At 38.3% G+C, this 16,820-nt stretch overlaps 1 protein-coding gene across 1 annotated transcript in view; it reads right to left on the bottom strand.

The window, feature by feature from the left end:
* The window catches only part of LOC138825804 (protein CC2D2B-like), a 100,297-nt gene that overhangs the window by 21,843 nt on the left and 61,634 nt on the right, over positions 1-16,820 (bottom strand). The window contains exons 17-24 of the mRNA XM_070020473.1: positions 16,538-16,676; positions 15,188-15,391; positions 13,000-13,092; positions 9,204-9,295; positions 7,938-8,108; positions 6,330-6,430; positions 4,743-4,875; positions 3,116-3,212 (exon numbers count right to left, since the gene is read on the bottom strand). Of these exons, the coding sequence (XP_069876574.1) occupies positions 3,116-3,212; positions 4,743-4,875; positions 6,330-6,430; positions 7,938-8,108; positions 9,204-9,295; positions 13,000-13,092; positions 15,188-15,391; positions 16,538-16,676 (1,030 nt within the window). The remainder of the gene's footprint in view (positions 1-3,115; positions 3,213-4,742; positions 4,876-6,329; positions 6,431-7,937; positions 8,109-9,203; positions 9,296-12,999; positions 13,093-15,187; positions 15,392-16,537; positions 16,677-16,820) is intronic.

The following is a 16,820-nucleotide window of genomic DNA, read 5'->3' as shown; positions in this document are numbered from 1 at the left end:
TTAAAGAAATGCTTTTGGGGGATAGGAAGGTGGCTCAGTGATAGAGCGCTTGCCTTGCATGCCTGAGGCCCTGGGTTCAATTCCTCAGCACCATATAAGCAAAAAGAAAAAAGCCGGAAGTGGCGCTGTGGCTCAAGTGGCAGAGCGCTAGCCTTGAGCTGAAGAGCTGAGGGACAGCGCCAAGGCCCAGAGTTCAGGCCCCACGACTGGACCCAAAAACAAAACAAAAAAACAAAAGAAATGCTTTGATTATAAGTATAGTAGATATATCTCCAATTGCTATGTAGCTTTGCTGCTGATAGCTTCAGAAACTTGTTCTTTCTGACTAGCGTCTTTAATGGTTCAATAATAAACTCTTTTATTTCAGAACTCCTTGGTCTACAGTTTTGGCTTAATGCTTCCAAATTAAATCAGAAAAAAACCCACCAAAACTAGAAAGCTACACTTGGATAAAGTCAGAAATAATAAGAAATTAACTAAAAGCAGGTCAAAAGAAAATTATAAGCTAATAAGTTAAAATCTTGAAAAATAGTTTCTCTTCTTCCCCTTCTTTCTTCCCTCCCATGGCCCATCCCTCATTTTTGTTGTTGTTGTTCTTTTTGTTAAGTTTTGAAACCATCACACTAGTACTGAATTCATTCCAGTTCTTTTTATGACTAGCAGAAGTTTATGTTCGTTTTTTGGGGGATAGAAGTAAATTTTACAGTTTCAGTTAACTTAGTCTCCAAGTTTGAAGGTCTCTCAGATCTGCTATACCAGATCCAATGGGAGTTTAGTCCAGCTCTTCTATCCCAGTGTTAAATATAGCCTCTATGTCCCTAGGCACACTGGCTCACACCTGTAATCCTAGCTACTCCTGAAGGCTGAGATTTGGGGATTGTGGTTCAAAGCCAATCCAGGTAGATAAGTCTGTGAAACTATTTATCTCCAATTAACTACAAAAAAACAACAAAACAAAATAAAACGAAGCTGGATTCCTAGCTGTGGTTCAAGGACAGAATACTAGCCTTAAGCACAAAAGCTCAAGGACTGCTCAGGCTTCAAGTTCAAATCCCAGGGTTGGCACAAGAAAAAAAAAAAGGGTGGAGGGAGATTTGTGAGAAGTAAAAAGTACAGCAATCCCTCTATGTTTCAGAGACCAGCATGGACCGGTGAAAAATCTGCAAAGTAGCAGAGTTAGATAGTCATCCCTCCCTATATTGTGGTTCACTTATTGCTACTTTGGGGCTTGTAATCAATTTATAATTGATTACAGTAAGAAAGAGGAACAGAGATGACAAAGGGAAAACTCACACAAGGTGTGAGCCTACATTTAGTCTTGTGTCAGTACTACGTTCCCTTGTCTAACTGCTCATCTTTTCTCCTTTAATGGCACCCTAATAAACCTTTGCATCTCCTCTCTTCCATCTTGACAAATTCATTTACTTCAGCCTATCAAACGTTAATTTTTTTCCAGTTTTAGATATTGAACCTAAGGCCTTATGCATGCTAGGCAAACACTCTACATCTTGAGCCACAACCTTAATTCCAATTTAAGTGTATTCTCTCCTGAAAAAAAGGGGAAAGTTCAGGTTTCATTCATTTTCTTTGACCCGAATCCATAATCCTTTCAGGTATTGCTCTAACAGTGATCACTTTTATGGTGAATTGTCCTTGACAGAGTTAGTTTTACTTCCCCTTCTGTAATTTTTTTTTTTGCCACTCCATCTCTCTCTACTGGTAAAGTTTAATTCTCCCTTTCCTTTTCCCCAGAATTCTAGATTCTGAAGCATCATAAATGGTAAGATGCTAAATATTATTTCTTTAGATTTATGGAAATCAGAACATCTGATTTTTTAATTTTTTAATTTTTTTTGTCCTTTGTGGGGCCTGAACTCATATCTGGGCTCTGAGTCTGTGCTCTTTTGATCAAGTCTAGTGCTCTACCACTTTGAGTCACAGTGCCGCTTCCCATCTGATGATTTTTGTAATGTTCATTCTTATTCTTGAGTTCTGTGCATCAACCAACAGAAAGCATGCAAACATCTGTTAAGTTTTAACTTGCAAAAATAAGTATGCCTGGGGCTGGGAAGGTGGCTCAGGTAGAGCGCTTGCCTTGCATGCTTGAGGCCCTGGGTTCAATTCCTCAGCACCACATAAGAAAAAAAAAATCTGGAAGTGGCACTGTGGCTCAAGTGGTAGAGTGCTCGCCTTGAGCTGAAGAGCTGAGGGACAGCGCCCAGGCCCAGAGTTCAGGCCCCACGACCGGACTCCCCCCCAAAAAAATAAGCATGCCTGTTTAAAAGGAGCAATAGGAGCTAGCCCCGTAGGTCAAGGTCTATTGGGATGTTCCAGAGAAAAGCAGACATACTCCCTGGGCAACAAAGATCCCACCCAGCATATAGTCTGCTGATTGTTCCACTATATTCCTTTCCGTCCTTCTAAAAGCTCTTTGCACATCAGTACCCCAGTATGGAACTGAGTATGATGGTCCCTCTGCTTTCTTCAGTCCTCCCTTAAACCTTCCTACCAATTTTCATCTCCTTAATATTGGTTTTCAAGTAGTGAGCAGTTAGGCCTTATTCTAGTAACACTGTCATATATGAAAACCTTTAATTTATCTACCAAAGAGAGTAGGTACAAAGGACATGCTTCTTCTTAGTCTTAGTGTCAAATTCAGAATGGAGTTACATTAACATTTATCTCCAAGCTTGTTAGGCACTAGTGGTAGGCATTGTGTTAGGACTTTCACCACTGTATAGAGAAGACATTCAGTGACTGTAAAAATTACAGAAAAATATAACAGCATTTTAATTTAGTTTATTAGAAGTGACTTCTTTGATAATGAGGAATGTATAGCTCATTTTTATCTTTCTGTCTTTACTATCATGAAGCAAAAATCTACTTCTAAATTTTTTATATGATTATTCTTCCTCTTCTTACATATGGTTTATAATCTCTTATTTTTAGAGAGACTTGGGTCTGGTTTTATTCTAAGTTGACTCAAATCCTTCTTAGAAAAAAATGAATATAGATACTGAACTTAAAAGCAAATTTATAAATATGTTCCTAGATTTCACTGTTTTATCTTCTTAGAATTATTTCAACACTGATTATTGTGCTTATTCTACTTTACCTCATGTTTTTCAATCATCATTTCATCAAAAATGTTGATATGTATATTCTCTTTTATTTTAGATAAGCCCGAGAGGCTATAATCATGTCCTGGTGAGCTGCAAATAATAAAAACACATTTAAGTGCTTAATTTTTTTCAAAAGCCATTTATTTTGTAAGAGAATTATTCGCAAAGGTTATTTGTACTATTTTCTTTTAAAAAGTATAAACTTAGAGAAAGCTATGTCCTTTGAGGACTGACTGCTCCTTTTTTATTAGCATGTGCTTTATAATTTACCTCTTATCTCTTTTAAGATGAAGATTCAAAAATGCAACAATATGCTTCTATCTAATATGAAATAAGCAAGGCACAAAAAGACAAGTACCACTTGATTTTACTCATACATGGGATCTAAAATAGTTGACTTCATAGAAGTTGAGATCAGAATGGTGGTTACCAGAGGAAGAGGAGAAGGGGAAGGGGAGAATTGGGTCAATGTAGACTAAGTTACAGTTAGATAAGAGCAAGAAATTATAGCATACTACTGTTCTGTAGGGTAACAATAGATACTGATAATGCATTGTATATTAAAAAAAACTAGGGGCTTGAATTTTGAAAGTTTTTATTTTGAAAAGATATGATCCTGGTTGACTATGGAGAATAATTTTAATTTGAAGATGACATGTTTTCAAATGATAAAATAAGCTTACTTTCCTATAAGAGCCTAAGGCAGGCAGGGGAGGCAATGCATATTCACAACACCACCAGTAAGAGAAAGAGCAAATGTAATCCTTAAGATAATTTTGAGCATGTCAATCTAGTATATACCTTAATCCACTCAAGTCTATGTTATCTTTTTTTGTTTATTTTTTGAGACAGTCTTTCACTAGATATTGTGAACCTTTTGCCTCTGACTTCTAAGTGCTGGAATCACAGGCTTTCTTTGCCATTACCTTGAGTTTTAGTCCATTGAAACTTCTCTTTAATTTTGCCACAATTCATCCTGCAAAGCAGGGGGTTACAGGACTAATTGTTTATTCCATGTCTATATGTTTGTTTTTTCTGGGTCCAGTTGTGGGCCTGAACTCTGTACCTGGGTGCTGTTCCTCAGCTGTTCAGCTCAAGGCTAGCACTCTACCACTTGAGCCACAGTGTCACTTATGGCTTTTTTTTGATGCTTATGTGGTGCTGAGGAATCGAACCCAGGGCCTCATGCATGCAAGGCAAGCACTCTACCACTGAGCCACCATCCCAGCCCCCTCTATATGGTTTTTATTCACTAAAATGTCATAGGAACTAGGGATCTTACATTAGAAGTGACAAAAAGAATATTTGCTGTAGCTAAACTTTCTAATCCCATTTGTTCATATTCCCAATGTGTTCATTGCTGTAGTCACAAGAATGTAAACACTGTACAGTTTTCTCAATAGTTCACTTACAAGTTTATTCATCTTACTGTTTTCTTCTTCTTTTTTTTTGGTTTGAGGTTGGAACTCAAACTGAGTACCTGATGGTTTTACTCGCTGGATAGCACTTTAGCTACTGAGCTATGCCTCCAACCCCCATCTTACTGTTTTCTGTTATTGAGAAAATAATTTTGTTATTGCTCTATTTTTATGAGCTGCAGAAAAATGAGTTCTAACTTACATAAAATCTACTTTAACTTCTTCATTCCAGCATGGATAAGATCCACTTGCAGTAGTGGTTTGGTATACAGTGTGTTGAAAAGAAACTTCAATGAAAGGATGTACTGCATCCTGAAATGCATAATAAACATTGACTAGATTTTTGCAATATTTTATATAGTTAATAAAGGCCCAGAGAGAGAATTACTTATCAGATGGATACTTGAGCCAGGCATCGGTAGCTCACACTTGTAATCCTAACTACTCAGGAGGCTGAGATCTGAGGGTCGTGGTTCAAAGATAGCTCTGGCAGGAAAGTCTGTGAGACTCTTATCTCCAATAAACCACTCAGAAAACCAGGAGTGGTGCTGTGGCTCAAGTGGCAGAGCGCTTCCTTGAACTAAAAAGCTGAGGGACAGTGCCCAGGCCCAGAGTTCAAGCCCTACGACGACCACCACCACCAACAAAAAAAATGGATACTTGATTTTTATAGTTTCACACTAGTTGTGTGTGTGTGTGTGTGTGTGTGTGTGTGCACGTGCGCGCGCACGTGCACATGCATGCCAATACTGAGGCTTGGACGCAAAGATTCACACTCTCATTTAGCTTTTTCTCTCAAGACTGGCATTTTATCCCTTGAGCCACACCTCTACTTCTGATTTTTTGATGGTTAAATAGGGGTAAGAGTGTCTCATGGACTTTTCTGCCTAGGCTAGCTTTGATTCTCAGTCCTCAGATCTCAGCGTCCTTAGTACCTAGAATGATAGGTTTGAGCCACGGGCATGCAGCTAATCATTGTTTTAATAAAACCTTAATGATCCTATTTTTTACCAGGATATAAAGATAAAGTGAACTTTGTTTTAAGGGTTTTAAAGTCTACAGAGAAAAGTAAATATATAAGTACAATGAAATGTGAAGAATGAGTGAAATGGTTTGTAGTTATAAGAGTTATTCAGGAGAGGAAATGATTAAGTTTCTGGGATGAAGACCAAAAGGGCATCACAGAAAAAATAACTGCTTGAGCTTTGAAATAGGTGTTTATATGGCCAATAGCATGGAGATTTGTGGAGGCCATTTTGGGTAGAGGAAACAGCTAGTGGAGGCCATGTAGAACAAGTAGCAATATGACATATCTGTGGGGCAATAAACCCTGAGTCTGGTTGGTACATAACACAGAGAATATCAAAGATTTAGTGGCCATTTTAAGGAGCTAGCACCTTCTTCTACAGACTCTGGGACTAGAGAATAAAAATGATTAGAGCTGATTTTTTTTTTGTTTGTTTGTCGTGGGGCCTGAACTCTGGGCTTGGGGCACTGTCCCTTAGCTCTTCAGCTCAAGCCTAGCGCTCTACCACTTGAGCCACAGCACCACTTCCAGTTTTTTTTTCTGCTTATGTGGTGCTGAGGAATTGAACCCAGGACCTCATGCATGCACAAGTAGTCTACTTCTAAGCCACTTTCCCAGCCCAGTAATGAATTTTATAAAAAAGATCTTCACTATGTTATGAGCAGCAAACTGCAAGAGGAAAAAAAATAGAGAGGGAGAAACAGATTAGGAGCCAGCTGCAATTCAAAAACCAATATTATATTTTATAGAAGTGTTAAATACTTATCTCATATAAAATCTCATCTGAAGCACGTGATTTGAATATTTCTTTATGTCTGGGACGAGACATGGATGATATCAAATAAGTAGGCATATCCAAAGCTCTTCAGAAAAAGCAATATAGAAATATATACTTTAGTTTTAGTATTCATTTTGGTAGGAAGGGATGTTTTTTCCCTAGTGCTTATAGAAATATATAATTTAGTTGCCCTGGATTTTATAGTCTTATTTTCCATATCATATTCATGTTTAGAACCAAATATGTGACAATCACTGAAGTACAATTGGATCTAGTCTATTGTAAAATTTTCACTGATACTCAGCAAAAGGAGAAAAATAAGACAAACTATACAAATCAAATATAAGATAAACTACATAAATCAAAAGTAAAACAAGGTGCAACTACAACAATTATGTTTTTTGTTTGTTTGTTTTGCAGATCCTAGGTGTTTAACTCAAGACTACCACTCTACCACTTAAACCACAGCACCACCTCTGCCTTTATCTGAGTAGTTTATTGGAGATCAGAGTCTCACAGACTTTCCTGCCTGGGTTGACTTTGAACCAGAATCCTCAGATCTCACACTCCTGAGTTGCTAGGATTACAGACATGCACCACCCGTGCCCAGCTAGCAATTATAATTTTATGAGCCATTTCATATTTGTTTCACAACTTTCATTGGACATTCTATAAAACAAAATTGGTGGCTCCCCGACTTTCTTCAGGATTCTGCTTCTAGGAGGACAATGGTATGGAATAATGTGATTCTCAATAGGGAATTGAGACAAAGGAAGTTTATTTGATAAAACATGGGACGGTGAGCATGTGGAAAACTCTCCCAGAAAAACAAGTTAATGCTTCTTTGGGAATCTCAAACCTCACAATTCTTTTTCTGCCTACCTTTTTGGTTTGGGGGCTTGAATTCAGGGTTTTGTGGTTGTCAGGCAGACACTCTATCACTTGTGCCATATCTCTAGCCCCCTTTTCAATTGTTTAATTTCAAGATAGGGTCAGCCAGCCTGGACTGCAATCCTACTCACGCTTCCCTATGTTGCAGGGGATGATAGGCATGCATCACTGTACCCAGCTATTGGTTAAGATAGTGTTTTGCAAATTTATTTTTAATCCTCAGGTTTGCCTTGAACCTTAATCTCTTATCTTCACCTCCCAAGTAGGTAAGATTATAGACTTGAGTCAATGTATCTCTCTGACAATTGTGTGTGTGTGTGTGTGTGTGTGTGTGTGTGTGTGTATTAAAGATCAAACCCAGTGCCTTTGATACTAGGCAAACACTCTACCACTTGAGCAATATCCTCAGCCTATGGAAACTCTTAATATATAGCAGTAGGTTTGACTATACAAATGAATATTTTTACTTGCATTCATTTAATGTATATGAAACACTAATGAAGTACAAAGTTTACAAATATATAACATGAAACTTACCCCAATTAAGATACTTCTTTAGCAACTCTAAAAATGGGAACATATTGCCTTACCTGTGAATTGAAATATTAATGAAGTGCAAAGCTTTACAAATATACAGCATGAAATTTATCACAGTTAAGTAGATCATTAGCAATTCTAAAAATGGCAATATATTGCTTTACCTATGAGCTGTTGTTTTCCTGGCAGGAATATTATAAGCCCTCAGTATTCTGATAAGAATCTTAATATCTCCATCAGAGACAGTCTGTGCTGTGACTTTTTTTCTTTCTTTCCTCTGAGGCTTTAACTTTCTTCGTGGCTCAATAAACTTACAAACTGTATCTGTGAATTGGCTAAAGGATAAAATGTGATCAAAGTCATATACATAACATAGTTTTAAAGGATACTAGCATGATGCTTGATGTAAATAAGGCTATTATCTGAAACATATCTACTCTATTGTGGATGGAACAAAATTACAAGGAAGGAATTTTTCCTGAGCTTAAAAAGAATGAGATGCTATGTTCCTTCATGTTGAGGGAGAATGCGATTAGTCCCAAACAGACCAAGGACATACAAAGAAGCATGATCTTTCAGAAGATTTTTTTTCAGTAATCATACTCTCAAAATGACTAAGCCCTCAAAACTGCTTCATGCTGCCAAATGCTAAAAACACAAACCCATGGAATTACAGCCACAACCAGTTTTTCTTCAAGGACTGAAAATAAAACTTAATAGGGTTTAGCAGTTAAAGCAGTTATAATCTACATAAGGATTGTGTAACTTTAGCAAAGGCTCTGCAACTGCTTCCTGTGGATCTTAGTGCCCCTATGATGATCGAAAACTCCCAGACTTGCATGGAAAGACCAAAAGTGTACTGCAGTGCCACTAACAATGTCTTTTCCAGTAAGAGTCTCATGACAAGAAAACCTTAGGGCAAAACAAATTTGGGACAAAGGTGTTTCTTCTATTTTTCTTTATTTTCCTAAAACAATTACAAAGGAGAAGCTATCAAATTTCCCTAGAGCACTATAAAATTAAAAACATGGGCTGGGAAGGTGGCTCAGTGGTAGAGGGCTTGCCTTGCATGCATGAGGCCCTGGGTTCGATTCCTCAGCACCACATAAGCAAAAAAGAAAAAAACCAGAAGTGGCGCTGTGGCTCAAATGGTAGAGCGCTAGCTAGCCTTGAGCTGAAGAGCTAAGGGACAGAGCCCAGGCCCAGAGTTCAGGCCCCATGATTGGACCCCCCCCCAAAAAAATTTAAAAACATGCCAGGCAGGTATTCTACAATGCAACTTTAAAGTGACCAAATAAATTTTGTCATCGTATCTCAGTTTATGCTCTGAAATTGCATTATTTAATATGTGACTTAATATAAAAATAGAGAACATAGAGGATTTTGAAGGTATTAAGGTTTTATATTTTATAGTTATAATTTAATAGTACCTTGCAGATACAATTTCTTCATAATCAGCCACGATATCTGACAAGTCAAATTTACTAACTTTGATGATTCTCTTCATTAGCAATCTTCTCACCTAAATTTTTATAAGTTAAAGAAATGCATTGTTTATATTTGAAGACTATAATGCTTTCTTTTACTACTTAGTTTTACTCTAATCTTGTTTGTAAGCAATGACTGGTTGGGGTGGGGTCTAGACATAGTTCTGTTTGCATTAATATAATCATTCTTAACTCCACTGTTATACCAAAGCAAGTTCATTTATTCCAATTTCCTCCCTTCTATATTCCATTCATCGCATTCTAAATTTTTGCTCAATATTTTTTCTATATAACTTGTAGTAACATGGTCAGAACTGATCTTCACCAGAGGAGTTGATTATTTTGTGAACTCACAGCTGATGTAGTACTGGACATGAATCTTTTTTTTTTTTTTTTGGTTGGTCCTGGGGCTTGAACTCAGGACCTGGATGTTGTCCCTGAGTACTTTTGCTCAAGGCTAGCTCTCTACCATGTTGAGCCACAGAGCCACTTCTGGTTCTCTAGTGGATAATTGGAGAGAAGAGTCTCATGGACTTTCCTGCCACAGCTGGCTTTGAACCATGATCCTCAGATCTCAGCCTCCTGAGTAGCTAGGATTACAGGCGAGAGCTACCAGCTCCTGGCTGGACATGAATCTTTACCTATAAACTCAAAGAGATCTGATCATGCTTCTCTACTCTTGAGACAATCTTTTGTAAACGTTAAGCTTTCATTTTTTTTTCATCTTAGTAACAAAGTTAATGATTGAACATGTCCTTTCCCTAAGCCCCTGATACAGACCTATTATTTTTTCCTTGAGATAGCCTTCAACTCTCTATCCACCTGCCTCAGCCTCTTTAATGCTAGCATTACAGGTATGCTGCACCATGCCTGGGTCAGATCTTGATTATTACAAGGACTATAAAACCTCCCTTATATCGGGGCTGAGAAGATGGCTTGGTGGTAGAGTGCTTGTCTAGCATGCATGAGGCCCTGGGTTCAATTCCTCTGTACCACATAAACAGAAAAAGCTGGAAGTGGTGATGCAGCTCAAGTGGTAGAGCACTAGCCTTGAGCTGAAGAGCCCAGGGACAGCACCCAGGTCCAGAGTTCAAGCCTCACGACCGACAAAACAAAAACAAAAACAAAAACAAAAACAACCCCCCTCCCCAAACTCCCTTATAAACTTTCAGATGTGAAACCAAGAACTGGCGTGTTTGATAGCAATTTTCAGCTTTGTGTCTTACCACAAATCATTCTGGAGACAATGTAACCTAGAGCCTAATTACTTGCTTGAAAAGGATAATAAAATGGGGTGGTAGGATGGCATAAACATATTGATTTCCTAAAAATTATCCCACCACACAGGCAATACATTTTTTCCATTGAAGGGGAAGCAAACCACTTTGTCCCTAAGACTGCTCACTCTCTTCCTCTCTTCCTTGGCATTCCACATACTAGGTTCCTTAACATTCTTCCCACAGGCCAGGTAGGCTTCACCTCAGAGCTTTCACATGTGGTTCCAATGGCCTTGAAAATTCTTTCCCAGAAAACTCTATCACCTTCTCCAGGTATAAATAGTAGTAGTTCATTATTAAATGAGCAGTAGTTCATTATTGAAATGCTGCCTTCTTTATTTAAAGTTCCGTGCCCCATCCACATGCACACAGAACTCCTATCCTCACATCCTACTTGGTCACAACCTGAACATACTAATATCTTGTCATTTATTAGCTAAATTCTCTCACTAGATGTAAACTTCAGGAAGCTAGAGCTCATTGTCATCATTTGTATTTTAAGTCATCGTCATATAGACAAGATGAACTAATCTCTTAGATGCCATCATTTTAGCAAAGTAATCATTGAGACTGCCAGGATTCTCTTCTTTACTGCCAAAACATTGGCTTTCCTTAGCTACCACTGACCCCAGTAGTGTTATGTTTAAGGGCACATGACTTTTCCAAAGAATTCATACAAACCCCCAAATCACATAGCAGACATTGGAAGAATATTCTAACAAAAGAAAGGATTTAAGAACCTTTATCTTTAGGGTTCCTAATGTTAATTAAAGTAATTATCACATAACCTACCAAACTTGTAGCTTAAACTACTTCAATAAAAGTTAAAATCTATATAACTTTAAAAAGCTCCTTTCTGTGATACATACATGACTGATCCCTAAATATGCCACATATTTTCCCCAACTTTCATTTTTTTTCTATTACACCTGAGACTGGCACTTGAACTCAGTTCCTGCTGCTTTTGCTCATTGGCTAGTGCTCTACCAACTGCCCCTGATTTTGAAAGAAAAATCCTCTTCCCCAAACATCAAATGGTGCTGATAAAAATGCCTGGGGCCAAACTAACCAGCAAAAACACTTCTCACCAAGTACACAGGCACAAATGTGGGAGACAGGGACAATGCCCTAATGACCTTTTGGATCCATCCAGGAGCTGGTTCCACAGTGCCCAGTATCTAAAAGGAGCATGCACATATAAATGTACATGTGTTACCAAATGACTCACCTGCTTTTCTTGATTCCCCCTGGAAAGGCAGGAGAAAATGTTATACCCCTGGTCTTCAGCACTTCCACATCATCCACCCTTGCACTCTGGCAGGATGAACTTCTGCTTTCAATAAATCAAACTTTTCTATCACTTTCAATACATTTTGCCTCTCTTGCCAGATCCAAGAACTGAGGCACACACCTGCACTGACTTTCTGGTGACACTAGCCCTTATTTTTTAACTCCTTTGCTGATTTTCTCACCTCTTCCATCGTCTTCCACATGTGTTAAAAAAGAATAAAAGGGTTATGAGTCCTTTTTTCTTATGAGCAAGAATATTTCTTTTTTTCCCAAACAGTAAACTCATTATTATTATTAAAGCACATCTCAAACTCTGTTTTTAAAAATTGTTGTTGTTTTTAAGTATGGTGCAGTGGCTCATGCCTTGTAATCTTAGCTACTCAAGAGTCTGAGATCTGAGGATCGTGGTTCAAAGCCAGTCCAGGCAGGAAAGTCCTAAGACTCTTATCTCCAATAAACGACCAGAAAATTGAAAGTGTGCTGTGGCTCAAGTGGTAGAGTGCTAGCTTTGCACTGCAGATCTGAGGGACAGTGCCCAGGCCCAGAGTTCAAGCCTCATGACTGACAAAAAAAAGTAAACAACAACAACAACAAAGGTATGCTGCTAGTAAAAGAAGAGTTATAAGAGCTATGGTGGAAGCTGGGCGCCGGTGGCTCACACCTGTAATCCTAGCTACTCAGGAGGCTGAGATCTGAGGATCACAGTTCAAAGCCAGCCCAAGCAGGAAAGTCCGTGAGACTCTTATCTACAATAAACCACTAGAAAACCAGAAGTGGCATTGTAGCTCAAACGGTAGAGCGCTCGCCTTGAGCTGAAGAGTGTAGGGACAGTGCCCAGGCCCAGAGTTCAAGCCCCATGACCAGCAAAAAAACAAAAGAAGAGCTATGGTGTAGAAAAATTGCTTGCCAATAATTAAGGGGCTAAAGTGAACTTTGGGAATTTGGTAACATTCACATTTAAACAGCAAAGGTTGAGATATGGTTTAATAATGAGCATTGATAACCTAGTAAAATAACCGTGAAGAAAAAACTGAAGAGAATAGAAAACACACACAGTGACTAAAGTAGGTGAATTTGTCCATCTTATTCTCTGGGGAGAATATATACCATATGTCCAACAGATTGCTTTCATAATAGTAAATGCAAACATACTGAGAAAACCATGATGTTACCTTGTTCAGAAATTTGACAGAATTAATCCTTTGTGCGGTAATAGAATTCCCATCAGAAATGGCCATATCCTTCTCTACCTGACTTTCATATTCCTAAACAGAGAACCAAGTTAGTTCTGCTTGAAGGTAACAAAGGTTTCAGATATAATGTACTGCAATAAAAACATTGATGGTTATTTCAGTTCATGTGTAATGGCAACATTTGGTACTGACAGAGAAAAAACTTTCTGATTCTCTGATGGAGACTGTATTCTATTTGCTTCTAGGATGAGGTCCATTCATCTTTAAAAACAGAGTACTTATTGAGGAAAAAAAAAAACTTGTAGTTGAGAAAATGAAGAAAAAAAAGTCATTGCTTTGCATTTCCCCTCCCACCTCTAAGCCACAACGAATACTCTGACCAATGAATACTAAGACCATGAATACTCTCCTACTATGTGAATTTTAAATAGAATGAGCATATTCTGATTTTGTGTCCTCTAATTAGCTTAGAGGACTTTAGACTGAGTTCACTAAGCAGTGATGGGAAAATACCATTTTCTTGAACCATCTCTTAGAAAGTTACAGTTCTAGGTCTACTATAATTGCACATTTCTGCTATTTTCCTAAAAGTCTCTCATAACTCCTCTACTGTAAGGCCTGCTTGGTAAATGCTTAATAACAGGTTCTTTTAAAAACATATTTTAGCTGGGTGCTGGTGGCTCATGCCTGTAATCCTAGCTACTCAGGAGGCTGAGATCTGAGGATCATGGTTCAAAGCCAGCCTGGGCAGGAAAGTCCGTGAGACTCTTATCTCCAATAAACCACCAGAAAATTGGAAGTGGCACTGTGGCTCAAGTGATAGAGCGCTAGCCTTGAGCTGAAGAGCTCAGGGACAGAGACCAGGCCCAGAGTTTAAGCCCCACGACCAACAAAAACAAAACAAAACAAAACATATTTTATTACCTTTAAGTAGTTGTACAGAGGAGTTGTCAGGCAACAAAGCAGTTTATATATACAATGCGGCTTGATCACTATTACTCCTTTCAACGTTCTCACCAATTCTTCCCCAACCACCCATGCCCTCACTTTTCTTAGTTTTATAGGATATGCATTAATTTTTTTTTTTTTTTTACTGAATTTTCTCCTCTCTTCTCTTCCTATCCCCTCCACTTCTCAACTCTACCACTTTCAAGTTGTTTAGAAGCGGGAAGAGAAGTTCCAATTTGTAGGATTTCCTGATTTATAGCATAAATACTTCACCAGCAACTTTAAAGCAACCAATATGAAATCACTGAAGATGGAGGTTGCACAACAGGCTCTCACCAGGCTGGTGTCAGCCTGTACCAAACAACACTAGCCAGCCTGCCTGCCTGCCCCTGCCTGCCTGCTTCCCTCCCTTCTCTCTTCCATTTTAAAGATCTGAAATTGAGCACGTTTACAGTGGCAGTGTCCCATCCCCAAAAGCTATTAAAACATGATGCATTGTATAACAAAAACACAAGGGGCTGGGAAGTTGGCTCAGTGGTAGAGTGCTTGCCTTGCATGCCTGAGGCCCTGGGTTCGATTCCTCAGCACCATATAAGAAAAAAGCCGGAAGTGGCGCTGTGGCTCAAGTGGTAGAGTGCTAGCCTTGAGCTGAAGAGCTGAGGGACAGCGCCCAAGCCCAGAGTTCAGGCCCCACGACCGGACCCAAAAAAAACAAAAACAAAAACAAAAAAACATGGGGCTGGGAAAGTGGCTCAGTGGTAGAGCGCTTGCCTTGCATGCATGAGACCCTGGGTTTGATTCCTCAGCACCACATAAGCAAAAAGAAAAAAGCTGGAAGTGGCGCTGTGGCTCAAGTGGTAGAGCGCTAGCCTTGAGCTGAAGAGCTGAGGGACAGTGCCCAGGCCCAGAGTTCAGGCCCCACGACCGGACCCAAAAAAAAAACAAAAACAAAAACAAAAAAACACAAAAACACAATAGTTATATAAATTTAGACTATACCTAAAGGATTCTAGTGGTTCTATATTTTGGACAAACTAAGTTATAAAGCCAAATGAAAGTCGTTTGGAGGGGGATTTGGGAGATTTGTATATTCTTAATGCCTACAAAGAAGGGAAATCATTAAAAATAAATTGTTAAAAATAAAGAAATTAAGATAGGGTGAAGCCCTAAAATAGTAACTTTATCATATAATAAACTCATTCAAATAGGAGCCAAATACCTGGAAGACTAACTCTGGAATCTCTCTGTCATATAGGGGAATCTGCTGCAGGAGGAAAGTATCTAATTGACCAGCATTTCTAAGCTGTAAAAGTTGGAAACGTTTGCAGTTTTTCATTTCTTCTTCAGAAACAAAGTTAAATTCATCTTGCAATTTCTCAAGACGGAAATAATGTGATACATCCTGCCCTTTGTGTTTCATATACTGTAAAGCATGAAAAAATGTAAAGTATCAAAATTATTAAATATTCTAAATTCAAGAATTATTTCAAAACACTATTCCTTATCTGAAGTATAAGACTCACAATGTAAGTAGGAATGGGGTGACTGAATCTACAGGACCTGCAAAATGTACAGAATCCCAACTTACACATGTTTCCAACAGTTTCCCTGGCATGACTGACAAAATAACAATATTTGCATTGTATGAGACTTAAAAGATGGGAGTGTTCCTATCAACTTGTCCTAGACGCTGAAGGAGTATATATACTTTTGTTTACCTGGTATCAGTTCTGCCATAGTTGTAAAGCTCTGATCTAGGGAAGCTTAGCTGCAGTAATCTAATCTGTTGCTTTGTTCAACAAGTGCAAATCCAAGGGGATGCTATTTTTAAGAAATAGTGCTAAATTCCATCAGAGACAAAACTTCATTAGCTATGGTCCCATGAGGAAAGATCAAAAACATGAATGAATAACTTAACGAAAAGGCAGAAGACATATAACTGAATAGTCACACTAAAGACAGAAGATTAGAATCGTAAGAGTTTATTTAAAGCAAAGATTAAGAGAGGGAAAGGACAAAGGGTACACATTCAACTGCAAATATTAAATAGAATAGCCACTAGAGACACCCTTTCACACAGCACAACCTGAAGAAAGTATGAAGAAAGCATGTTTGGCCAACACAGAGTAGTTCACTCTGTGAACTATTTGTCCTGTGGCTATCAGGACAAATAGAAGTGAGCACATAATACAGTCTAAGGGAGGTGATAAGGGAGCTAAAACTTATTTTGATAAATCCTCTTGCCATCTCTAGTACTTAATAATATGGTTGGTACAGAATGAATGTATAACAGATGTAGGTGTTCAAGTTAGCCTGCTGATGTACTTACAATGAGCTTACAGAGTAGTGACAGAGTTCACACTATCAGGACTATAGAGGATAATTTCAATTGCTGAATTTCTAATGGCCTTTATAATGCTATAAACTGAAGCTGTCTTCAAATTTGTATTTACAAGTCCCTTAGTACCTAGAAAAATATGTAGCAAACTAAGGGGGAACACAAGCGAGAAAGGCTTATGCTTACAGAATATAGAGCAAATATACAGCATTGATATTTCCTACAACTTACCATAATAAGGTCTATTAAATCAGAATATTCTGGATTATTTGGATCAACTCTGACTTCATTTGCCCATTCAAAAAGTTTCTGTGCATTAATGAGCCATGGAACTCCAGGAACACCTCTTGCATCAACATTCTTCGGCACACTATCATGAAGAAATTATTTTGTGAATCTGCATACAATACAGAAGTTACAGAACATTATACAGGCTAAAGTCTACCTATCCTAAGTATATATTCATCCCCTGTATTAAGGATAAAATGGTTTAGGTACAATGTCTCTGGAGTTC

This window comes from Dipodomys merriami, unplaced genomic scaffold (assembly GCF_024711535.1).
Source record: "Dipodomys merriami isolate MVZ:Mamm:240054 unplaced genomic scaffold, mDipMer1.0.p SCAF_14, whole genome shotgun sequence".
NCBI lineage: Eukaryota > Metazoa > Chordata > Mammalia > Rodentia > Heteromyidae > Dipodomys > Dipodomys merriami.
This window is presented reverse-complemented; position numbering and strand designations above follow the sequence as displayed.